A 25,707-nucleotide genomic window follows, 5' to 3' on the forward strand; every position below is an offset into this window, starting at 1 on the left:
CACCTTTTAATTTGCATTACTGAAATTAATGGACTTTTGCACGATATTCTAATTTTCCGAGTTTCACCTGTAATCTAAAGGACTACATAGCGGTTAGGTAAGGAGAGAGAGAGAGAGATGTTTCCATCTGCTCTCTAGGAGGAAAGGAAGGATTGTGACTCAGCACAGGAAGTGCTGCAGAGTCAGTTCAGGGGTCATAGAGTAGGGACAGATAGGGAGACCCTGACTCACTGTCTCTACTCCCAATGCCCCTAGTGGTCATTAGGATAGTTGGTGCAAAAGGTTGATGCACTGGAAGTTCATCTCCAACAAGTACTTCAGCCAAATCAACAGGATTAGCATGCATAAGTCAGTACCTTTAGTCTAGACCAGTGTTTCTCAACCTTTTTGGAGTTAAGGACTGCTAAATTCTTTGCATTGAGTTTCAAGGACCGCTATGTTCTTTGTGCAGTTTCCCGGACCAGCAGTTAGTAAAGAGGTTTCAAGTTTATCTATTAATACTGTACTAACAGGCCTGCACAACTCAAATGACCTGGTGGGCCAAAACTGATCATGACTTGGTTCATGGGGGCCGAGGTCAATCTTTAGGGTGCTGATTATTAAAGTAATACTTAATATCAATCAATTATTTATTTTATTGTAGTGGTTAGAGTGCTGGACTAGGACTGGGGAGACCCAAGTTCAAATCCTCATTCAGCCATGATACTTGCTGGGTGATTCTGGGCCCGTCACTTCTCTCTCAGCCTAACCTACTTCACAGGGTTGTTGTGAGGAGAAACGTAAGTATGTAGTACACCGCTCTGGGCTCTTTGGAGGAAGAGCGGGATATAAATGTGAAAATAAAAAATCAACCAATCAATTAATTAAATCAAATTAAAGTGAAATTAATTACAGTGGTCCCTCTAGTTACGAAATTAATCCGTTCCGAATGCACATTTGTAAGTCGAAAAGTTCGTAAGTCGAAAAGCGGTTTCCCATAGGAATGCATTGGGAATGGATTAATGCGTTCCGGAGCCTAGAAAAAAGACCCAGACCCCCAGTAAGGCTTGCAAACTGCACAGAAACATTTCTTTTCAAGAATAAACAGGCAGTAAACAGGCAGGCAAGTCAAGGAAACCACATGTAAAATTCGTAAGTCAAGGAAACCCCATCTAAAAATTTGTAAGTCGAAAAAACCGCATCTAAAACCGGATCTAAAACTGCCGTTTGTAACTCGAAAAATACTTATGTCGAGTAGTTCGTAAGTCGAGGGACCACTGTAAAATGAATTTAATCAAAATGTAACTTTTGAAGTTCTTGTAAAGGCAACATTTACAAAAAACGTTTTAGAAGTTATGTTCCTGTTATATTACTGAAGGTTGGCATGTTACAATCAGTTTGCTTGAATTCCTGAAGTTATAGTGTTTATATTTCTTAACTTGCCATACCCTTGTGTTATGCAAGATGTTTAGCCATTTCATTGCGATGCCATAAATATACCTTGGCTGGTGCACATTCTCTTATGAAACACATCTGCATGTAAATCTAATATAACAAGATCTAAACAATTTTTAAGCCATTCCTTTTTGTACAAATAGCTGCATTCTCCATAGAAGTCAGGGCTTTAATGTTTCACAGATCATGAATTCAAAGCCAGATTTGTTATTTGACTCTTTATGTACTTACTAACATGATTTCTAGGATCACTGGGAATGAAAATCAGCCCACAGAGAGCCTGTAAAACTAAGCCTATAAAACCACTTAAGATGGTCCCGAGTGAAGTTTAAGTGGTGCAAAAGCCTTTGCCACCCAAGTTTGCTACGTGAACATGATGTTGGATAGAAGATCTGAATTTCTCTCTGTTCTTTATCACCATGCAACCAACTGTAGTGCCTTTCTGCCCCTGTGCTGGGTTTGAGAATCCGATAAGTAAGAACTCCAAGACAAATCATGACTGATGGTGCTTAGGGTTCATGGAAATGACAGTCTATCTGAGCAGGATAGTGAGGGCAACATTCATTTAAGCCTGCATTTGTAGCAACTTATGGAAATAAAGACTTGAAGATTTCCACTGAGATATCAAATAATGGGAGGTTTGCATCTTACTCACAGAGGAGGCTTTGGCCACAATACAGATAAGTCAGGTATAAGTCAAGCGAAACCAATAGAACAGTTAGTCACCCACAAATAACTTGATTCATATTATATCAATGAGACAAGAACAGGGGAGAAGTACTTGTATCAAAAGAGAACTTGCAGTGATTCTTCTTGGTGCCTGCCACCTTCACAGTGGATCAAAGTGCAGTCCTTCGACACAAGTTGAGTGCAGTTAACACCCCCCCGCCCCCTGCTGCAAACCTCCATGTTGTAAAGAAAAATATTCTTCCAATACCAGCCACCATGCGGCCAAGGGAATGGCTGTGGGGGCGTGTGAGCCAGTAGTCCTTCCACACACACACCCAGAGGCAGTGTGGCAGCGGATATCAGAGCAATGCCTTGGCCTGACGTCTGACCTGGCATCGCTTCCCAACTGTGCAGTTAAGTCTGTTAACTGCGCAGGTGCGCCTCACATTTGGAAAGCGATGCCAGGCCAGATGGTAGGCCACGGCGTCGCTCTGGTATCTGCTGCCGCTGCAGCTGCTGCCAGAGGTGTGTGTGTGGAAAGACTGCTGGCTCACACACCCTCACAGCCATTTCCTCGGCCATGCGGCAGCTGGTATTTGAAGAATATTTTTCATTACAATGTGGAGGTTCACATCAGGGGGCAGGGTGTAAACTCCCCCAGGGCATGGACCGGTACTCAACTCGTCACGGACCAGCACCGGTCCGTGGACCAGTGGTTGAGAAACCATGGTCTAGACCAGGGATTCTCAACGTTGGGTCCCCAGATGTTATTGGACTTCAACTCCCATAATCCCTAACCAAAGGCCACTGGGGCTGGGGATTATGGGAGTTGAAGTCCAGTAACATCTGAGGACCCAACGTTGAGGATCCCTGGTCTAGACCAGGTATGGGCAACTTTGGCCCTCCAGTTGTTAACTACAACTCCCAACATCCCCAGCCACAATGAATTGTGTCTGGGGATAATGGGAGTTGTAGTTCAACAACAGCTGAATGGCCAAATTTACCTACCCCTAGTCTTGACAGTGAAACATCACCATAAGCACTTCATAGAGAACAAACAGGATTGAGACTTCAGGAAAACCAAGCAGGAGACTTTTTAAAAAGGAAATGAGAATACCAAAATGGACTAGGTAGGTAGACCCTCAGGAGGAGGCAAGTCTTTAAAATAGCTAGGGGCCAAGCCATATAGGGCTTTAAAAGTAATAACTAGCACCTAAGTTGTGCCTGGAAACCAACAGTAGGAGGCAACAGTCTGCCTTCTCTGGATGAAGTTTCAGCTTGTTAGCCCACATCCAGCCCATCACAACCTCCAAACTCTGGCTCAAAACCTCCTGTGCCTCCCAGGAATCAGATGACATAGAAAGACAGAGCTGGATGTCATCTGCATATTGATGATACCACAACCCAAGTCTCTGCATGATTCCTCCCAGCAGTTTTATGTAGATATTAAACACCATGTTGTGAAACAATGAATTATGAATTGTGCGAAGAAATACTTTCTTTTTGTCTGTCCTGAATCTGCAGGCCATTAATTTTCATTAGGTGACCCCAAGTTCTAATATGGGATGGGGAGAAAAGCCTCTGTCCACTTTCTACACACCATGCATAACTTTAAAAAGCTCTATTGTGTCCCTCCCCACCTAGCTGTCTTCTTTCTTAAAATAAAAAAAAAAAGACCGCAAACACTTTAGCCTTTCCTTTTAGAGAAAGTACTCCAAACCCTTGATTATTTTGGTTGCTTTCTTCTGCATCTTTCCAGCAGTTTTGAAGTGGGGCAACCACGACAGCACAAGTTGTTCTGCACCACCCGTGTTAAGCTGTGGAATATGTCTGTCAGTCTCTTATTGGGTTCTTTATTTAAGAAAGATGGGGCCATAGTTCAGTGGTAGAGCATCTGCTTTACAGGCAGGAGGTCCCAGGTTCAATCCCTGGCATTTCCAGGTAGGGCTGGGAAAGACTACTGCTTGAACCTTGAAGACTTGCTGCTAATCTAGATGGACCAATGGTCTGACTTGGTATAAGGCAGCTTCCTGTATTCCTATCTTCCTGTGCTTCTAAGTATATGGAAAGCTTTCTTAAGCCAGTTTCCTCTACTTGCCCAGAGCACTATAAAACCATTTTTCTCTTTGTCTGACTCGATCTCTTGCTCACTTTTCCCAAATTAGGATTGCCCTGCTTAGTTAACTGAATCCAGGGTGATGACAAAATGGCAAGCTCATTAGGATAGCTGGAGAGAAATATCTGAATAAATTAGCTTTAATGCATGCCTTGGAGCAAGGTTTGGATTATAATTGTAGTTGTAATTGCTTGGCATTCATGCTTATAAGCCTCTGGGAGCCATAATGAAACATTAGAACAATGCAACTGTTGCCGCACATAGCTACAATGCCTGAGCAGTCTGCCAAAACAGAAGTTGGAAGTGGAACGAATAATGAACTCCATGTACGTGACATATACACACATACAACCAGCATCCGGGTGCTGACACACATTATAGAAACTGAGAATTATGAAGTTGTTTTCTAACTACAGTTTCCTATCAATTCCCATAATACCACTATTCAGTTCTTACCTCTCCAGCATTGCTAGCAAAGATGTTGCTTAGTATCAGTTGGGTTGCAGGTTAATATGGTAGTGTGTACAATAGTAGTTCTAAAGCTCTCTAACATTCAGGAATACACATACACAATCACACAACCATTGCATGACAGCAATGTGAGGAGAAGCCTGGCTACACCAAAAATATCTATATTATTATTTCTCCAAGACGGGCCATGTGTGGCGACGTGGTAGGAAGGAAGCGATTGGCTGTTCTCCAAGACGGGCCATGCGTGGCGATGTGGTAGGAAGGAGGCAATTGGCTGAGTTTGCAAGCAGAAGCACCTGATTGGGCAGTGGGGATTCCATATGCAGAGTATGGAAGCAGAAGCACCTGATTGGGCAGTGGGGATTCCATATGCAGATAGGGAGAAGGAGCCTGTGCGAGCAGAAGCACCATGGTGATTGGGCAGTGGGGATTTCCTATGCAGATAAGGAGGAGGAGCCTGTGATGGTTAAGGTCAGTTGGAATGCAGCTGTTACTGGTCCGAAGATGTTCTGGATAGAAAAGGAGAGCAGGCAGGGCTCTGCAAAAAGACAGATCCTGAGGGAGGAAAGAGCCTGTCAGCAGCCTGAGGGGAATGAATGGCCATGGCGGCACTGGCAGCAAGGAAAGGTCCAAGCAACCACAGCTGCTGTTTGGGGCTACTGAGGCCATTGTAAGAGGCAGGCAGGCAGGCAAGGGATGGGCCTGGGCTTGTCAGCGGCCTGAGGGGAACGAGCGGCTATGGTGGTGGCGACAGCGAGGAATGGCCCAGTCAACCACTGCTGCTGCTGCTAAAGGGAGGAGCAGGAGCGGGGCTCGGGTGAGGGTGGGGAGGTCTCTGGGGATAGGGGGCTGCAGCTTGGCCAATAGGCAGCAGCAATGCTGCAGCCACGACCAAGAAGGGTGAGGAGGATGGAAGCAACGGGATGGAGGAGGAGCAGGAGTGCAGACCAGGTGAGGGTGGGAAGATCTCTGAGGTGAGGGGAGCAATCAAGTACTAACGCGCAGATGCTCTAGAGCGTGCAAGAGTTCCAGCATTGAAGCGGAGAGAAATAATGGCAGCGGTCAGGATGCAGAGCTGGAGGGCCGGCGGGCGAAGCCCCGCTGGCCAGGAAGAGGAGGCGGTGGTGGGGGGAAATGATGGCGGTGGTGAAGAGGTGGGCAGACGGTGGGCAAAGCCCTGCCAGCCGGGAGAAGAAGGTGGGAGGCGGTGGTGGGATGGCCTGGCCCTGGCCCGCCTAATGGGGAGAGCTGCGGGGGGGAGCAAGCGAGCAAGTGGCGGGGGGAGAGCGAGCGAGCGGCGGGGGAGAGCGAGCGAGCGAGCGGCGGGGGGAGAGCGAGCGAGAGAGAGAGCGGCGGGGGGAGAGCATGCTGCGGGGGATATCACAGGCTCAGCACACAACTGGACAGATGCTCTGTGCAGGGTCAGCTAGTTTTATATTAATTCTCCTGGGTGTGCGTTGGAATGTGCATCCCAGAGCCCAGCTGATTGCCTGGGCAGCAGATGCACCTGATTAGCTGAGGCACACCCAGGAGGATTGGTTGCGGTGGCGGCGGTGGCCCGGCCTGGCCTGGCCACAGGGGCAAGGCCCAGGAGGGGGGAAAGAAAGTGAGGGGGGTCAGAAGTGGCAGTGGGGAGGAGATGTGGCTGGGCCCGGAAGCAGAGACTGGGGCAGAAGTGGGGGAGAGGTAACTGCCGGCCCCAAAGAGTGCACAGATGCTCTGTGCAGGGTTGGCTAGTAGTTCTTTATTTCCTTCTAGAACCCTGTATTCCAGCCAGCCATTTGCTGTTGTGAGATAGGTATTAACATGTTAAGTTATATTTCTAGTCATCCAAAAACCTTCAGTTTAAGATAAAGACTTGAGATATTTTCAATTTTCACTCATGTTCTAAAAAGTGTAGGAATTGTGAGAAAATATGTGCTTCTTGAGTTCGTGCCATGTATACTGTAAAGACTTTGTGCAGTCTTGTATATTATATTGCTTTAACAATGAGATCCATTGAGCCCACACCTTTACTCATCAGTAGACCCCTCACTTTACTCCCAAGAAAACCTTCCTTGCTTGTGAGTGGATCTAACCATTACTTGCATGTAGATGTTCCATTCTTATTCACCAATACACTATCAATCTTATTTGTCAAGAGATTGTATACTCTATGTGTAGAGCCCACCCTTACTCGTGGATAACACTGACTGTCTACTCATTAGTAGAGATGCACTCTTACTCACCAGTAAACTCTCAACCTTCACTCATTACACTGCATCTTTACTTGCAAGTAGATCTGCAAGCAACCATCCACATAAGTAAACCTTGAATCCTTTCTCAAGAGTATACTTACTCCCAAGTAAGGCTGAGGTCTACTTAAGTTTAAGGTGTTTTAGTCATGAGCAAAGATGCACTGTCTACTTCTAAGTTTAAGGGTAGACTCATGAGTAAGTATGTGGTGTCTTCCCATAAGTTCAGTTCTACTAATTAGTAAATTTGAGGTCTACTGATGAGTAAGAATGGACTACTCAGAAGTAAGATTGAGGGTCTACTCGCAAGGAAGGATGCAAAGTCTTCTTTAGGGTCTGGTGTCTACTCACAAGTAAGCAGTGAGGCCTACTCATGAATAAAGGTTCCGAGCCCTGCCATAGGACATAGCATTTTGGGAAAGAACTGTGCCTTGTAGAAGTGTATCAGACAGAAAACCATCAGGTCTATCTGTAGGAAGTTACTGTGATTGAATTGAGGACCACTTGAATTTCTGGCTGGACAGTAACTAAACAGGTGGTATCTTTATTCATTTTACACACTAAAATATAGCATAAAATTAAAACAATTAGAACATTAACAAACAATTTACAGATCTAATTAAAAGCTTGATTGAAAAGATGAGTCCTTAGATATTTTTGGAAAGCTATCAGAGATGGGGACGCTCTTGTGTGGGTAGTGAGTGCATCCCAAAGCCTCAGGAAAGTGCTGTGCCTTGTAGAGATGCATCAGGCAAAAATTCATATTGGGCATTCTAGCAAGTGATTGGGGGATCTACATCTGTTGAATTTCTGCCTGCATGCATCCCTCCCTAGCCCAATCTTGAGCTGAAAGGTCATGACAAAGTGTTGGTGCCTAGAGCCTAATTTCTAAAGCAGCCAGAGGCACTCTTACCCCTGGCCTTTAGGTCCAGGCTCCAAAATTACCTAGGTGCACCTCTGAAAGCAGCACAATATACACAACTGTACAAAGCTGAACTTAACAGCTTGTGTGGTGCAGAAGTTAAGATGGACACCTTAACTTGCAATTTCCACACTGTTTAGAGCACAAGTGAAAATGGAAAGCATCTTAACTCTCATATTAAACCAAAGGTTTTGAGGTGACTGAATTTGCAGGCTTTTTGAAAAGGAAAATATGATTGGGCACTGTGGGAAAGGGAAGTTTAACAGCAGTTAAACAGTAGCCATACTGGCTAAGTGGAGCAGCCATATTCATAGACTGCTTACCTCTGATGTAGAAAGTTCATGTTCAAAGGCAGTCTGTCATGGCCATGTGTCTTTACAAGGCCCCCTGCCACTTCATATTCCCTCACAAGTCCATTTGCTACCTCGCCCCACTTTGTGTGCCGTTACAAATCCTCTTGCCACCTCAGTGCCTCCTCAGTTAAGGGAGAATAGCAGGAGTGTAAGTGGCCGCCGTCGCAGCATCCTGGCCCTGCGCCTGATATCAGATGCAGAGGGCTGGCAAGCCACGCCCCCACATCTGACATCAGACGTTCGGGACATGGTCTCCCTCCATGGCCCCATTCGGATAAGGAGATTGGCCTGCACTGCATTGGGCACCGTAGGCCGGAGTGTCTCTCCCTGCCTTAAAGGATCCGATCTCTCTCCTAAACTGGGCCGCGCAGCCCCGTTTGGGAGGGAGGTCGATCAGCCCCGCTGCGTTGGCAGCGAGACCAGAAGTGGCGAGTCACTCTGGCCATGCTGCCCAATGCAGCAAGGGCCGATTTCAGCTCCAAATAGGGCCACACGGCCCCGTTTGGGACTGAAATAACACCCCCGTGTCTGACATCAGATGCAAGGGGCGTGTCTGGGGCCGCACTCGTGGCCCCTGATTGGTGGCAGCCCGGGTTCTTTGAACCTGTTTGCCCAGTGGTGGCTCCGCCCCTGGAAAATAGATAAGCCCATAAAGGAAAAGGAGGGGGAAGGGAATGTTTAAGAAAAACAGCCCTGTTCATAACTAGGAAGTCACTCTCAACTTGACAGGACTTGCCCCTCCCAACTCTGGCTTCAAAATCCTCAGTGGGCAAAATCAACGCTAAGTGTCCAGAGCTGATTTTGCCCTGTTGTTTATAGGGACCACAGAGACCAAATACTCAGGAAATACTGGATTGATTCCCCCACACACAAAACCCCCACAAGATTATGCTTCAGCTTATAATTTTTAATGTCTATTTATTTATTTATTTATTTATTTATTTATTTATTTATTTATTTATTTAAACTATTTACACCCCGCCCCTCCAGTACACTACTGCTCAGGGTGGCTCACAACAGTAAACAAGTCCATTTACTATAAAAGTATACAATAAAAGTAATAAAATTAACCAAATTAAGTAAAGAAGTAAAAAGTCAGGTTAAAAGCCACAATCAGTATTAAGTTTCAAATTAAAAGTTATTTTAAAAGCTAAATGTCCCTTTAAATGGTTTTAAAATTTTAATTTATATTGATAGCCTGCTCTTCCTCCATTGAGCCCAGTCATAGTTATGTTCATCCTCACACAATCCTGTGAGGTAGATTAGGCTGAAAAATAAGTGACTAGCCGAGAGTCACTGCTTCATGGCTGAATGGAGATTTGAACTAAAGTCTCCCCGTCTCAGTCCTATTCTGACATTCTAAGGCTGACTCTGATGGCAGAAAAGTGCAGCAAACAGTTGTTTTCTAGAATTTCAGAGTTCATTTTTAAACTGCAAGTCAGCCATTTTACAGCAGATCTGCACCAGATCTGGGGCGGGGGTATCTCTTGTCACTTAGTTGATGTCTGCAAATAGTCAGGCAGTTTTGAGAGACAGCTTTGATTTTATGATTAACTGTTGAACTGGTAAACTATTGAAACAACTCCTCCTAACTATCCTACTACTGTGCCAGTATTACACACGCACACACTCTCCTCCACATTCACTAATGAAAGGCAGGCTCATCTTCTCTCTGGTGGGAGGGCTCTATTTTCTAGTAAGGAAAAGGGAGTGTTAGCATATTTTGCTAAGTTGTGTTTTCCCCTTAATTTCAGGCTATTATTTTGAGGTCCTTTCCATGCCTCTTTGGCCAGTCAGTCATCTACACAAATGACTCACAATAAATTATTTTTTTATTTTATTTTATTTATACACTGCCTGATTCCTAAGGCTCTAGGCTGGTCAGTCTTTCAAAAGTCAGCTGATGGTGTTTAATAGTTTCCTGCTTCCTTTCACTCTTCCTAGTGATCCAGCCATCCCTGGATCAGTGCATATATTCTAGCGAAATCAACATGTAGTCAAAAGGGCAGTGGAGCATCTCAGAGTAAATACACATATGTAACTCCTCACCTGTAGTACAATTATATATGCAGAAGAATATGCTAGTTGGTGAAACGTTATCATTGAACCAAGCATAGACTTGCATATTTGAACTTCGTCCTTTCAAAACCAATGTATTTTTGACATTTTCTTTACTTCCAGGAAAAACGCCCTTTGCATCAAGAATGAATAAAAGGCACTGACAAGTATATATGGATGAATAGTGCAGCATGCCTAGACAAAATTTTATTAAAATTAACAATGTAGTGTCTACCCCATGGGGAATGGGTTGGAAGCTTCCTACCGATGTTTGTTCCTGGGCCCTATCTGGATCTAGCCTGTAGGATCCCAGCGCCATAACCTCACTGAAGAGCAGTACAGTGAAATGACTAAAGCAGACTCCAGCCACTTGACTGCAGTTTGCCCCAGCCTCGCCACCAGACAGGTGCCCAGCTTGAGATTGCCCAAACCTCAAGCCAGCACCATCCCATCAAAAACTGCCTTCTCAGAAAGTTCCCACAGCCTACCAGCCTTACTTACTTTACCAGGGGCGTATCTAGGGGTAGGGCAGGCAGGGCACGTGCCCCGGGCACCACTTGAAGGGGGCGCCATTTTTCTAAAATAAAAAATAAAAATAAAATGGCTGCTGAAAACAAAATGGCCACCGCGCATGCTCAAATGGCCTCTGTGAGGCCCTAGGCCATGCCAGGCCTCGCAGAGGCCATTTGAGCATGCACAGTCACCATTTTGTTTTCAGTGGGCATTTAAAAAATTTTTTTTAAAAAAAAATGGCCACCGCACATGCTGAAATGGTCCCTGCGAGGTCCTAGAGGCCAGAGAGGGGAGGGGAAACCTTTGCAGACCCCCCCACAGCCTTTAGGAAGCCCCCTGAAGGGGCTACAGGTAATTTTTTTAAAATTAATTTTTTAAAAAAAAATTTAAAAAATAATTTTTAATTTTTTTAAAATTAAAAAATTAATATAATATAAGTCACTGTACACATATTCAGTTTGGCACTATGTACAGGGAATCAGATGGGTGTCAGATGTTTGGACAGGGGGCGCAATTTCAGTGCTTGCCCTAGGCACTATTTTCCCTAGATACGCCTCTGTACTTTACTTAATGTCATCCAGCGACGCCACCACCAGTACAACTGACAACCTTTGGGAGAGAAATGGTTCCCATAATCTCTATACAACTCCACCCTGTCCATGTCAACCCAGAGTTTGAGTGGTTGTTTGTTGGCCCTTTCTCCTGGTCTTTCAGTGGCAGGAGGGTGGAGAGTGCTAGGCCAGCTCCTAGAAGAGAACATTTTGATGCATAAAAGTGGGGTCTTGGGGTGGGTAGCTTTTTTGTCTTGACCAGGTCCCTGGCAACATAAGTAATCAGTTCAAGGCCTGCTAGAGTGCACAGAACATGAACCACTGTACCATAATATTTGTTTTACTACAATATTTAAAAACAAAACATAAAAACATTCTAAACACACAAATAAGAAACAGATTAAAAATAAAGAATCCCTCCACACTGTAACTTCACCAGGAGGAGAGCTGGTCTTGTGGTAGCAAGCATGCCTTGTCCCCTTAGCTAAGCAGGGTCTGCCCTGGTTGCATATGAAAGGGAGACTAGAAGTGTGAGCACTGTAAGATATTAAGAGCAGAATGTTTCAAGTTCCCTCCCTGGCTTCTCCATGAAGGCTGAGAGAGATTCCTACCTGCAACCTTGGAGAAGCCGGTGCCAGTCTGTGAAGACAATGCTTAGCAAGATAGACCAGTGGTTTGACTCAGTATATGGCAGTTTCCTATGTTCCTATGATCAGATTAAGTAAGATGTAAAGATTTAGGGTTGTGGGGGCTTGCTTTGCTTGCCTGTATGCTTTATCACTTTTTCAGCCTGTTTTGGGCTTCATTTTGGAGCCTGAGTCTGTCCCATAATCTCTCTTCGTAGGAACAAGACTCATCCAGCCAGTCCATTTGTATTTCCTTGTGTTGTTTCATCAAATCTCCCACTATTGTACATTGTAGAGACTGTTTATTTTATTTCAGAAATTGTACTTTGTCACAGCTGCATAGGTAAGGATTACTATGTTATCATAATGGGAATCCAAGAACCACACTAGCTCAAGTGATTAGGGTTTGTATTTCTTTCCCCTGCATCTGGAGAGATACACCTGCGGAAATTATCTCCTTTGTGTAACTATTGAAAGGCACAGGAGGCCTGTTCTCCTTTGCATCTGGTCACTTTATCCCTAGCTCACTCCAAAACAGATATCATAATATCTTAATGTTTAATTATTAAAACACATGCTAATAAAAATACAGACACTGCATATTTCTCTAGAAACTCATCTGAAGTATCACACCTTAGATGTGCCATCTGGAACATGCAAGTTGACTCAGAAGCAGATCCCACTGACATCAATGGGCTTCACTCCCAAGGAAGTGTACATAGGATTGCAGCTTTTGTTTCTCTCCCTCATGAGCACAGCAACTTCCTTCCCCCCCCCCCTTGTCTCTCTCTTGCACATACACACAAAATAACTTAATGGAAAGCAGGACAGAGCTTTTGTGTATTTAGTACTGTGGCTGTGTAGATGAAAGCATTTTAGTAGGTGTGGCTTGTTTGGAAATGAGAAAAGCTACACCTGACTAAATTCCCTCTTCTGTAGAATTAGTTCCTGTTCCTTTTCACAGCTGCCCACCTTATATACACAGATTTGTCAGCTCTGGTTATATTGACTTCCAACAAAAGAGTGTTCTGACTTTGAACAAAACTGCTTATAAGGCTGATAAGATCTGTGGGACCCACTTGCGGGTGTTTGACAACACAATTTGCACACAACAGCAATAAGCCTGATATATGAGGAAGTAGTTTTTTCTGCCTTTTTGGCAGAGGAGTGAAGCAGAGCAGTCCTAGAACACCTGAATGAATGGAATGTGTACCCTGCCCTCCCGGTCCAGGGGATATCAAAGGATCAGAGCTGTAGGGCTGGTCATTCTGCAGAATACTTGTTGCAGGGAAAGTTGAGATCTCTGGACCTGTTTAGTGTGAAAACATGAGATCAGTCAGGAGGTGGTTTCCTAGGGTCTCCTGGTTGCCTACTATAGCCTTCTTGATCCTCATTGTGTCTTTTGCTACCTACATTAGTTTTCTAGAAAAACATCCATACAGGTAAGAGAAGATCAGTCTCCTTCTCATATGTACTTTATATGTTTCTTGCTCTAGCAATCCTAGCTCACCTTTATGTAAATACTGAAGTGTGTATGTTCTCATTCTTGCCCCCTCTCTGTCTTATCCTTAATAAAAAATGTCAATGTATACTCAGGCAAAAATGTTATTGTGTCATCTGAAGTTAAAATAACACTTTCTGTCACTTACTTGTACGGCCACAGCCAATCTTCCTCACTAAGCTGGGCTGTCATATAAGGCTTCAAAGAAATTAATTTCAAATCAGGCACTTTTTTCATAACAAATATTTATATCCCTGTTGCCAAGGCCATATGTCTACATGACTTTTAATATGTATGAATATCAGAAATAAGCTTAATAAGAACAGTTTCAAACAGTGAACTGTTCATTCATAATGAATGCATTGCTTTTAACAAACACATTGTGTGAAAAGAACAGATTTTTTGATGAGTCTAAGTAGACTACATGGAACTCCAGCATAATGAAGACCTTACAAACTCCTTGAACAAAATGATTAGTATAATATTTTTCTTCATCAGTATTAAGGATGTTAATTGTTAGCAATGAATGAGGGGTAACAAAAAGTATAGAATAAAACAGTTTATGTGATAACTAGGAAGTAAAAAAATTCTGTAATTTATTTTCTTAAACATTTGGTGTTAATCTTTGATGTTGCTTACTACTACAGAAAAATAAAGAAACTTAATAAGGGCACAATCCAGCCAAAGTAAAGTACTCTAGGGTCTCCATGTGCACAGTGAGAGTGCTGCTGAGCATACACTTAATTTCCTATTGAAATCAACAAGCTGCCTCTCCTTTCTTTCTTTTTCTTTTTTCCTATTGTTAGCCAGACTTTTCGGTCCAGCAGTGTGGGAATAGTTTCATTCTACTGTGTCCCATTGACTCCAATGAGAACTTACTTTCTTCCTAGAACAAACTGCAGCTGTGGCAGAAGCAGAGTGGGATCAAAGGGTTAAAGCCCCCCCTTCAAACTGGTTCCCTTCTTAGCTTTCTAAGCTTTTCTTAATGATAAATATTAAGCCTGTTGGAGCCAATGATGTGTTAAAGATCATGTGGTCTTTAGTTCTCGAACACAGATGGGCCATGCAGTGTGGTTGGTTGGCTGCAACTGCCTGGAGAAAATGACTCCATCTCCACTGATTGCTAGGAAGAGGAGAAGGAACATTCTTCCATCCTGGATCCCATAAGTCACTTAGGCATTGTGTGAAGCAATAACTTCCTTTTGCCTGTCCTAAAAGCCTGGCTGATTTTGGACAGCAGACAGTGCATAGACATCTGCTGAAAAGGGTCTGTTGCTTTAATTCTGTGTATATGGTTGCACACGTCCTTCTTCTCGTTGACCATTTCAGTCCTATGGAATGCTGAGCTATAAGTAGGAGAATGTGTGTTTTAGTGAAGTATGTGCTTTGCAGGATCAGGGACGTGCATCTAAGCCAGTGGCCGTCACCATATCTTGAGACAGCAAATCCCTCATGTTAGTTAGGCATTGAAGAAATAACTTCAGGATACAAACTTTTAGAATTAGGTATTTTAATTCTTTGGGGAAGCAGTGCTCAGTCATAGGAACATATGAAGCTGCCTTATACCACTGGTCCACTTAGCTCAGTATTGTTAACACCAGGCCTGCACAACATAAGGCCTGGGGGGCAGATTCAGCCTGCAGTGACTGTTTTACTGGCCCCCAGGTATCCTGCAGCAACACAGGTACTGGAAACTGCCTTATAGCGCCATCCTGTGCATGGTTTCCCCCCGAAATATGTTCCATGGTGTACCCAGTGAGGTTTACTCCCATGTAAACATGCCTAGGATTGCAGCCTGAAAGCATCAATAATTTAGGGAGAGGAGAGGACTTGCCATTTATTTTGGGCTGGCATGCACTCCAGGGGCCCCACTGATTTGAGGAGGTACAGGACCTATTTTCTGGCCACTATTCTTGGTTGAAACTATGGGTCCATTGACAGGGGGAATAGATGCACAAGTAACTAATAATATTTTTAATTTTAATATAATAATGTGCTAAAAATTGACCTTGGCCCCTGCACGCCAAGTTGTGGATGGTTCTGGCCTACTAGGGCATTTGAGTTGTGCATTCCTGGTCTACACAGAGTGGTAGAGGCTTCTCCAAGGTTGCAGGCAGGAATCTCTCTCAGCCCTGTCTTAGATATGCCAGGGAAGGAACTTGGAACCTTCTGCCTGCAAGCATGAAGGTGCTCTTCCCTGAGGCTGGGAATATCTTACAGTGCTTACACTTCAAGTCTCCCATTCAAATGTAAACCAGGGTGGACCCTGCTTAGCAAAGGGGACAAATCATGCTTGCTACCACAAGACCAGCCACAGAGAGGCTGGTTGAGGGAAGGCTATGTGTGTTTTGGAGAGAAGTTGCCCACATTTGTGTGTTTTGAGGGGGGTTTGCTGGCTATGTGTATTTTGTAGGCTGTGTCTATTTTGTGCGTGAGAGACTCCTCATGATCCTAAAATGATATGGAAAAAAATTATTCTTGGGCACTGTGATTGTGACAGTGCCTTAAAATGGTTAAAGGGTAACTTGAAGCATAGGTATCTTCAAGATCATTGCAACTTGTCCTTACTCCGTTTAAATACTTTGCCTTACTTAAACATAGTAGCTAAATGGGTTAATTTTGAAAAGGTTGATAGAGAAAGAATGGAATGTGGAGAGGACCCTCTCTAACCACTCACTCACTGAGTTTGGCAGTGTACTTTGGAAAAAACCTAGGTGATGAGCTAACTCCACTTTTTAATTAGCTAAAGAGCTCCCCCCCCCCCTTTGCCTAAAGTATTCTAACTGAAGCTAAAAGTGATAGTGATCTTGAAAATTCCACTATGAGGATCAGACTAGAGGTGCACATAAATGTGTGCATAAGTACATGTAACTGCTTCTTCCTTAAAAAAAGAAAAGAAAAAGCTGTGGGCCCAATCCTGATTGGGATCGTGGTATATAGGAAGGATAAAGTTAACTCATTACCCATGTGCTGTTTCCCTGCAAAAGAAGGAGGGGCAGCAGCTGTCACTTAATTTTTATTTATTTAATTATTTAGCCAAAAATTGTCCTATTTTAAATGAAGCCCTTGTTCATTAAATGAAAGCTGTCACTTGCACACAAACCCCCCTGCTTTTCAAAATAAAATAAAATCCTAGGTGGGATTAACTAATTCTCCAGCTAGGGTGGTTCATCGCCACCCTGACTATGCTCTTGCTTACTTGCCTCTAAATAATTGCATACTTTCAAGTGTATGTACATGGTGTTGGGCTCTTGGAACAGGATAGGGCTTCTATTGGTGTGCTGCCCAACAGTCTCCTGGCCTGAGCAGGCAGAGATGTGCTGCTAAATGCCCATATTGTCTTGGGGAACTCATCAAGAAATGACATACCTTCTCTAAATGCCTGCTTGGAGGTGGTAATGGGCTGGAGGAGAGATAATAAACTGAAGTTGAATCCAAATAAGACGGAGGTACTGACTGTGTGGGGTTGGGACCCGAGATATGGTTTAGATCTGCCTATTCTGGATGGTGTTACACTCTCCCTGAAAGATCAGGTACGTAGCTTAGGAGTGCTGCTGGTCCCAAAGCTCTCCCTGGTTTCTCAGGTTGAGACAGTGGCCAGGAGTGCTTTTTATCAGCTTGGGCTGATACGACAGCTTTGCTCATATCTGGAGGTAAATGACCTTAAAACCGTGGTACATATGCTGGTAACCTCCAGACTTGACTACTGTAATACACTCTGTATGGGGCTGCCTTTGTATGTAGTCCGGAAACTACAATTGGTACAGAATGAGGCAGCCAGATTGGCCTCTGGGACCATTCAAAGGGACCACATAACACTGGTTTTGAGGGAACTGCACTGGCTGCCAATATGTTTCCAAGTGAAATACAAAGTGCTGGTTATTACCTATAAAGCCCTTAATGGCTTGGGCCTAGGCTATTTAAGAGAGCATCTCCTTAGTCATGAAGTCTGCTGCCTGTTACGATCTTCTAGAGAGGTCTGGTTACAGATGCCACCAGCTTGTTTGGTGGTGACCCAGGACCGGGCTTTCTCTGTGGCTGCCCTGGAGCTTTGGAATATATTCCCTGCTGATATAAGAGCATCTTCTTCTCTGTTTGTTTTCAGGAAGATCGTCAAGATTCACCTGTTCTCACAGGCTTTTAATTCGAATTAATTTTAATAATTTGTTTTAATAATTGCTTTATGCTACTGTTTAAATTTTTTCATGTATTTTAATCTGTGCTTTTAAAAAATATTGTGTTAAATTTTGTGCACCGCCTAGAGATGTATATATCAGGCGGTATGAACATATGATAAATAAATAAATATCTATGCTAAAAAACACCCTTTTCTGGGATGGTTCAGGAATTCACAGCCTCTGTGACAATCATGGACCTAGCTGTCTCAGATGGTCTCTGGCCATATACAGTACACCTGGCTGATGTTTGATTTGGTCTTTTCCACTGGATGACAAATAGATGATTTGTGGGTGTGGGATCTCTGTATGTAGCTGCTTTGTGATAGATAGATCATTGCCTGCTAAGGTTTGGTTTGCAATAGTCTCAGTACTCTGTAGGGGTGGGCAACCTGTTCAGATGTCTGTATCTGGGGAGGGTGGTTGTTGTTTTGAGGACTCTACGGGAGTTTCCTCCTTTTGTGGCTGGTGAGTCAGTCAGTTTCCTAGGTATCCTCAGGAATCAGGAGGCAACTGTGAGGGCTGAAACTGTTAGAGATGGAGTTCCAGTGCATCGACCACTTGCACCGACTATCCCAATGATCACTAGGAGCATTGGGAGTAGAATTAATTAGTGAGGGTCTCCTTACCTGTCCCTGCTTGCCTCTATTCTATGACCCTGATATAGAAATGTTTAACCCAGGCCTACAAATAAGTGTATAAAAGTTTGGTTCAGGCTCCTAACCGAATGTCGGGCCAGAAGGACTGAACAAGATTGTTTAAGAATGTGAGGCCCCTCGGCCAAGAGGTAGAAAAGAGATATTGTATGTAGCCAAGGTCCTGAGACAAATTCTCCACTCAACAGAGAAAGAAACATAGCTGGGACCAGAAGATACCAATAAGGAGTAGGGAGGGTGGTTAGGCCAAACGGTAGCTCATGTAGCCAAGGCTAGTTGGCACCACATGAATACATCTGTTTATTCACAAAGACATGTATTGTAGGATTTACTGATTTGCTTGCTTCTTTGAATCTATATAAGCTAGCCACTGCGTGCCCTCAGGGAGCAGTGCCTGTCAGATATTTTTTAACCTGTATGGTATCTTCATGAATTATGAATAAAAAATCTTGAGCTCACACCCTCGTTGTATTTGACTCAGTTCTGTCAGGCAACAAGTTCAATTGTGAGAAGCTTGCCTTATCCTCTTTGGTCCAGTAAGATGCCCCATTCTCTGTCAAATCTGATGGAAGGATGAAAGCAAGGAACTGAATCAAACAGGAGGGCAAGGTTCCAGAGGATTTTCCTGCAACAACCCCTGCCTTGACTCCTCAGGTACTTCCTGTTCTGAGTCAGTCCTCTTCCATTCCTCTTAGAGAGCAGATGGAAGCGTCTCTCTCTCCCTTCCTATTCATTATGTCATTTATAGTTAGGATAGGTCTTTCCTATCTCAAATGTACAGAACCAATAAACCTATTTAGTTTAGATTGCACAACAATCTTCATGCGTATTCTTAAGGTAACTGCAACAGCTAAACTCTGCACTATTCTGTAACTGGAGTTGGCAGCTTCCTCTTGGTGCTTTGCTAAATAATTAAAAACTCTGACAAACAATTGCTCCTAGGTGCCCTCTCCAACTAAGTAGAGCCCAGTTGGTTCCTTGGTTTTCTGAAGAGCTAAGGGCAATGAATGGTTGTAGAGGTCAATTTTTAAGGCCTACTCTGTGACAGTGATGGCAGCAATGAAGGCTTAGTTTTCTGCCCTCATTACATCGGTGCAGTTTCCCAGTGCAGTTCTTCTGAGTGATGGTCCAGCTTGGACCTCTGGGTGAATTAGAGGAATCCCCTGTAGCCTGCTGTGACCCAGTCTGCAAAGTGCATAGAGAGAATTTCTTGAACTCTGGAGATGTAGTGGCTATTACACAAAATTAAAATCAAAGTAGTTCCATTGAGATTAAAGGGACAAGTTAAGCAATGCCTAACAAGATCTCCTAAATTCAGTGAGGCTACTTTGAGTAATTTTCCTCACGCCAGCCAGGGTCCCTCACTGTGTGTGCATGTGTGTGTGTACATGCATGTTTGTGTGTTTATTAAAATAAATGTATATCCCCTCCAAGGTAGCTTACAGTAACAAATTAAAAAGACAACAGTACAATGCAATGTTGGATAGGTCTGTGTCTCCTTGTCATCTACCAGTTAGTACAACCTCAGGGTATGGAGAAGATTCAGGGTGAGCTTTATTTAACCTTTGCTCCTCCTGGCTAGTGAGTTCCACTGGAGAAGAACTGGCTGGTTAGAGGGTGACAATAATTAATGCCTCCTTGAGAGTGTTGGAAGTGAAGGAATTTGCGCTGTCTCTTGTCTCAAAGACAGTGGAGGACAGACTAGTGAGTCAGAGGGCTAGAGGGTCAAGACATTGGTCATCCCTTCTCTACTGCTCTGACACCATCCCTTTGGAATGTAGATTGCGACTCTCAGGGACACCTCCTTCCTTCCTGCCTTTGCACTTCCTCTTACCTTTCTCTTCCTGTTCCTTCTACCTTGCAACATGCAAGCTCTTCTCCCCTGCACCATGTGTGCAAAGATGCAGAATCCATCTGCATCCCGCTATCTAGCTAGATTAGAGATCCTAACTCCTCACTTTCCTATCTAGAATGGAGTTCTCTAATAAATGCCATATATATTGATTTGAAACTATGAACTGGCTCCAAGTTACTTTACTCTCAGCATACACACATGCCTAACTAAATTCCACTGTGTTGTGCCTCTGTGCACTCTGCTATAATGAAAAAGGGTTTCTCCTACCAGAGAGAATTCCCAACAGAGAGAAGGTGTTGTAACATCAGTTTAAGGAGCCACTGAAAAACCCCTGCAGAATAATTACTGGTCTCAAATATTCCCTATCTGGAATATGCTTGAGTATGTGGTGGCTGGGCCAGCCTGAAGTTTTTCTGTAGGAAGCCTATTAATCTATCCATTTAATTTCATCCTTTGGCCTAGTTTCGAGACTGAAATTGCCTTGATTGCCCCCATAGATAGCCTGCATTGGGAGATGGACAAGAGGAATGTGGGCCTCTTAATTCTCCTGGACCTCTCATTGGGTTTCAGATCTACTCTCACATACTTCTGGGACACTTCTCTGGATGGGACTAAGGGGTGCTGTACTGAAGTGGCTCCATTCATTCCTAGACTAGAGATCTCAGAAGGTAGTGCTGGGAAACTGCTGCTGCATGCCAAGGCCAGGGGTCTTCAGGGTGCTACAAGGAGCCTTCATGTCTCTCACACTATTTTATACACAACTGTTGGGGGAAGTCATCTCAAAAACTGGGTTCATGTGCCATCAGTACACTGATGATACTCTACATTATCTCTTTCATCAGACCCTAGGGAGGCAGTGGGAACTGCAATCTTCTTCCTGAGTAATGGTCTGGATGTGGGAGAATGAATTGAGAGTTAATCCTGAGAAGATGGAAGTACTTTTGTTGGAGGATCATCTGATCTGGGAGGTGACTCCAGTCTATTCTGGATGAGGGTGCACTTTCCTTTAAAGATCAGATTTGCAGTGTGGAGGTACTTCTGGATCTGGTGATGTTCCAGAATGCTTGACTGATGGCAGCAGTGGTCAGGATCACCTTTGACCAGCTTATGTTGGTGTATCAGTTGCATTCCTCCTATGGAAGGCAGTAATGGCTGTAGATATTCATGCCATGGTAACATCTAGGTTGGACTACTGTAAAGCACTATACATGGGGCTGCTCTTGAAGAATGTTTGGAAACTGCAGTTGGTCCACAGTTCCATAACCAGATTCCCAATAGGGGTGTGATGCATGAAGCATATAACTCTAAAATCATACCGTCTGTGCTGGTTACCAGCTAGTTTCTGGGACCATATCAAGAGGTTGGTGTTATCCATTAAAGTCCTAAATTATCTGGAGCCAGGATATTTCATTCCACATATGCTTACACATATGTTCAAGTCAACACCTGAGGCCTTGCTCCATGTTTCCCTTGTCTTCAGAAGTGAAGTGTGTGGGCATGAGAGGCAGGGCCTTTTCAGTTGCGGCACCATGACTTTGGAAGATCCTTTTGAGAGATGTTTATCAATATTCTCCTTTCAATAAACAGTGGAAACAACTATAGGATAATGAGTATTTGTTGCTGAACTAGCTGGTAGTGTTACACTTACGGTAGTTTCCTCTGGATGCTGCTGAATTTTGTAAATAGATGCTTTACTGGTGTTTATACTGTGTTTCGGTTTTGGACCAAAAGTGCTGAATATCCGATATTGTAATAAAATAAAATACAATCGTTTCAGCAGCTCATGTGTCGTTTCAGCAGCTCCAATCTTTCTTCAGGTTCTCCATCTTTCAGACCTGCATTTGTGTGCAGTTTAAAGGTTCAATAATTACCCAATGTTCAGAACAGTTGATATCATTCTTTTGATTGTGTGTCTCTTAAGTTCTGTAGTGCAAACAATTCTGTTTGCATTTGCACATCTACAATTATTTAAAATTGTTTTATGCTGTTAAAGACACTACAGGTGGAGTTTGCAGCCATCTGGTGCTGGATATGTTTACATGGGGCTGCAGATTCACTGAAGCTTGCCTGAGTTAAACCTAGAGGAAGGGTTAGGTGTGAAGTGAAAGCTTGTACTGTAGGCAATTTTTAAGAAAGCAAATTGAGCTTTAGGGTTTATTTGGAAGCAATGGAAGATCATGCAGAATGTGATGCATGTGTATAAATGAATGGTGTGTTCTAGGTCTGTGCAGTGCACAGCCAAAAATGTTGGGAGTCTGACAAGAAGCAACAGTAGCACTGTTGAGGGGGGCCATGTTGGGTCCTATCATTGTGGCACTATGACATCCTCTTGTCAACCCTTCCTGCTACCCTTGCCTCCTCCCCCTCTTTTACTTGTAGCTGTGGGGGTAGGCACTGGAGGCAGGCTTTCTCTTCACTCCAGACATCCAGAGGGGGAATTCCGCCAGCTGCCATGTCAGCTGAGGATTGATTTTAAAGCATTTTCCCCCTCTTTTCTCTTTTAGCTCTCCTTCTAGGTGCCTATGTGGCCCAGGTAATTTCAGAAGTAGCGAAGCTACTCAAATAGGACAACTTTCCTTCTAAGACCCTCAAATGTAAAATAATAATAATAATCATCATCATCATCATCATCATCATAATCATAATCATAATCATAATAGAGGCACAAAAGACCAGCTGCTGATTGACAAAATGATTTTAGAAAATTGCAAGAGAAGAAAAACAAATCTAAGTGTTGCATGGATTTGTAAAGAAGCAGATGAAACCGTGGACCACCTAATCAGCTGTTGTAAAAAGATCGCACAGACTGTCTACAAACAAAGGCATGACAAGGTAGCAGGGATGATACACTGGAACATCTGCAAAAAAATACAAGCTACCTGTAGCCAAAGATTGGTGGGGCCATAAAATTGAAAAAGTTGTAGAAAACGAAGATGCAAAAATATTATGGGACTTCCGACTACAAACAGACAAACATCTGCCACACAATACACCAGATATCACTGTAGTCGTGAAGAAAGAAAAACAAGTCAAAATAATCGACATAGCAATACCAGGGGATAGCAGAATAGAAGAAAAAGAAATAGAAAAAAATCACCAAATACAAAGATCTACAAATTGAAATTGAAAGGCTGTGGCAGAAAAAGACCAAAATAATCCCAGTGGTCATTGGCGCCCTGGGTGCAGTTCCAAAAGACCTTGAAGAGCACCTCAACACCATAGGGGCCACAGAAATCACCACCAGCCAATTACAAAAATCAGCTTTACTGGTTACAGCCTATATTCTGCGACAATATCTGTAACAACAGCAACAACATTGACAATAAAATTCTGGCATCCCAGGTCCTTGGGAAGGACTCGATGTCTGGATAAAACAAACTAGTCAATAACACCTGTCTGACTGTGTAAACAATAATAATAACAATAATAATTAATAATTAATAATGATGGATCCTACTCAGGATCCTAAAAGGGAAGGTGCCTGAGTGACCCAGCGGCTTCCAATATTACCTGGTCTACTCAGACCCCTTGACGGAGAGCTAAAGGGGCTGGGAACAGGGGTGTAGCTAGGGGAAAGGGGCCCAAGTTCATGGATACAAGCCCCCTTTCCCCTAGCTATGCCCCTGTCCCTGGCTATTGGCCACTATGGCTGGGGATGTATGGGAGTTATAGTCCCCAAACAGCTGAGGGGTCCAAAGTTGTGCAGGCCTGGCTTAGGGCTACCACAACTGTTCTGGTTAAGCTCTGCTTCCCTGCTTATCCTGTCGGGATTTGTGGCCTAGCAGTGACTGGAAGGGAGATTGCCCCCCAAACATTTGATTTGTGGGGTGATTGCTGCTTAAATCAGAGCACCATTCTCTTGTGTGGAAGAGTATTTACGTCACTTCTCAGAAGGGATTATTCAAGGACCACATGTTAGCACCCCCATACTGATGGTCTCTTCAGATATAATTGCAGTGGTTTCTTCAGAAAGGAAACGCTCATAATCGGTATTGCTGCTTACCGTATGGAGCTAGCTGCTGACATATGTATGGAAATCTTCCACAAGATATGGAAAGTATAGTGCTGAAAAGTAGTGCCTTCACCTTTACATATGTGGTTCTTTAGCTTCCTCCACACAGGGCTGTAACATGCAGATCTGCTTAAAGGACTGAGAAATGAAAAGGGCAATCAAACTGATCAGGACATACAGAATATCCTGAGCCATTTTTGGAAGGGCGGTGTATGTATGTATGTATGTATTAAATCAATCAATCAATCAATCAATAAAATAGTGAGGAAAGACTAAAAAAACCAGGCAATTCTTGAACACAGAGGAACAAATTAATAGAGGACATGAAGCTGTGGGTCCAGCAACCACTCTCAAATAATTCTCACTTCACCCTCTCTTCACATATAGAATGGTAATGTCTGATGTAGCATTCTAAGTTCTGTAAGCCTTTGCTGTGGAGTAATTTCTTTTTCCAGCAAAAGCCAAAACTGTCTTGCATGGCTTTTTCTGTCCTATAGTGCTGAATTATGATGTCATGGAAGCAGGCACACCTACAAGAAAACCATGGAGATTATTTTCCATGATGTCCATAGGCTTTGGGTTCAGAGAGAGATTGTTTCAGCCCATTATCCCTGAGAAATGCCATTTTCCCAAGATGATGATGATGATGTATTCAATTTCTATACCGCCCTTCCAAAAATGGCTCAGGGTGGTTTATATAGAGAAATAATAAATAAATAAGATGGATCCCTGTCCCCAAAGGGCTCATAATCTAAAAAGAAACAAGATAGACACCAGCAACAGTCACTGGAGGTACTGTGCTGGGGGTGGATAGGGTCAGTTGCTCTCCCACTGCTAAATAAAGAGAATCACCACGTTAAAAGGTGCCTCTTTGCCAAGTTAGCAGGGGTTAAGATGAGAGACCAGCAGCACATCAGCCCATTAACTAAGCACCTGCTATATTTTTGCTGTGTTCTGGGGATTGACAAATGTTTGCATTATGTGTTCTGGCTGTTTTTCAAAGCCACTGGAGAAGGGTTGAAACACACAGGCATTCTTTTGTTGGGGATCTTTTAAAACAAATCAATTCAAATACCAGAGGGTGGTGTTTCTCTTGGTTTTGTTGTTTTAAATTAGTAATTATGAATTATTTTCTGGTTGGAGACTATTCTGTAAACTTGTGCTAAGACATTAAACAATTCTGACCATGAATTATTCTAAACAGTAGTAAAGACGTAGGCTGAAAATTATAGAGCACTGGAGAAGGGACAAAGAAGGTGCTGTTGATGCACTAGATCAGCGATCTTCACCACTTTTCAAGTGGGGGGCCACTTGAGGGGGGAAACCTTCAATGTGAGAACCATTTCCCCCTGTGTTGATCTCTGCGCAGCACTGTGTGGTTCTCAGTGCTTGGAGGAGCCTTTAAGAGCCCTCTCTTAAGTGCTCTATGGGGGAAAGTGCTGGGAAGGGCTATACTTCACAGCACTCCGTGAGCCCTTTCTCACAGTCAGTGAGGAAGGGCTCTGCTCGGCAGGGGAGGAAGCCTTTAAATGCTTACCTCCCTGGCAGACAGTCGAGGGCT

At 43.6% G+C, this 25,707-nt stretch overlaps 1 protein-coding gene across 4 annotated transcripts in view; it reads left to right on the top strand.

The window, feature by feature from the left end:
- Positions 1-5,196: 5,196 nt before the first annotated feature.
- Positions 5,197-25,707, top strand: part of ST6GALNAC1 (ST6 N-acetylgalactosaminide alpha-2,6-sialyltransferase 1) — a 45,194-nt gene continuing 24,683 nt past the window's right edge. Inside the window, exon 1 of one of the 4 annotated variants that reach the window (XM_053288873.1) lies at positions 5,197-5,317. In XM_053288873.1, the coding sequence (XP_053144848.1) occupies positions 5,283-5,317 (35 nt within the window). In that variant the 5' untranslated portion in view covers positions 5,197-5,282. Of the gene's footprint in view, positions 5,318-5,607; positions 5,642-12,616; positions 13,390-25,707 lie in introns of those variants that run through there. The other 3 variants (XM_053288875.1, XM_053288874.1, XM_053288872.1) reach the window with 3 other exon arrangements.

Source organism: Hemicordylus capensis, chromosome 2, assembly GCF_027244095.1.
Source record: "Hemicordylus capensis ecotype Gifberg chromosome 2, rHemCap1.1.pri, whole genome shotgun sequence".
Classification (NCBI taxonomy): Eukaryota; Metazoa; Chordata; class Lepidosauria; order Squamata; family Cordylidae; genus Hemicordylus; species Hemicordylus capensis.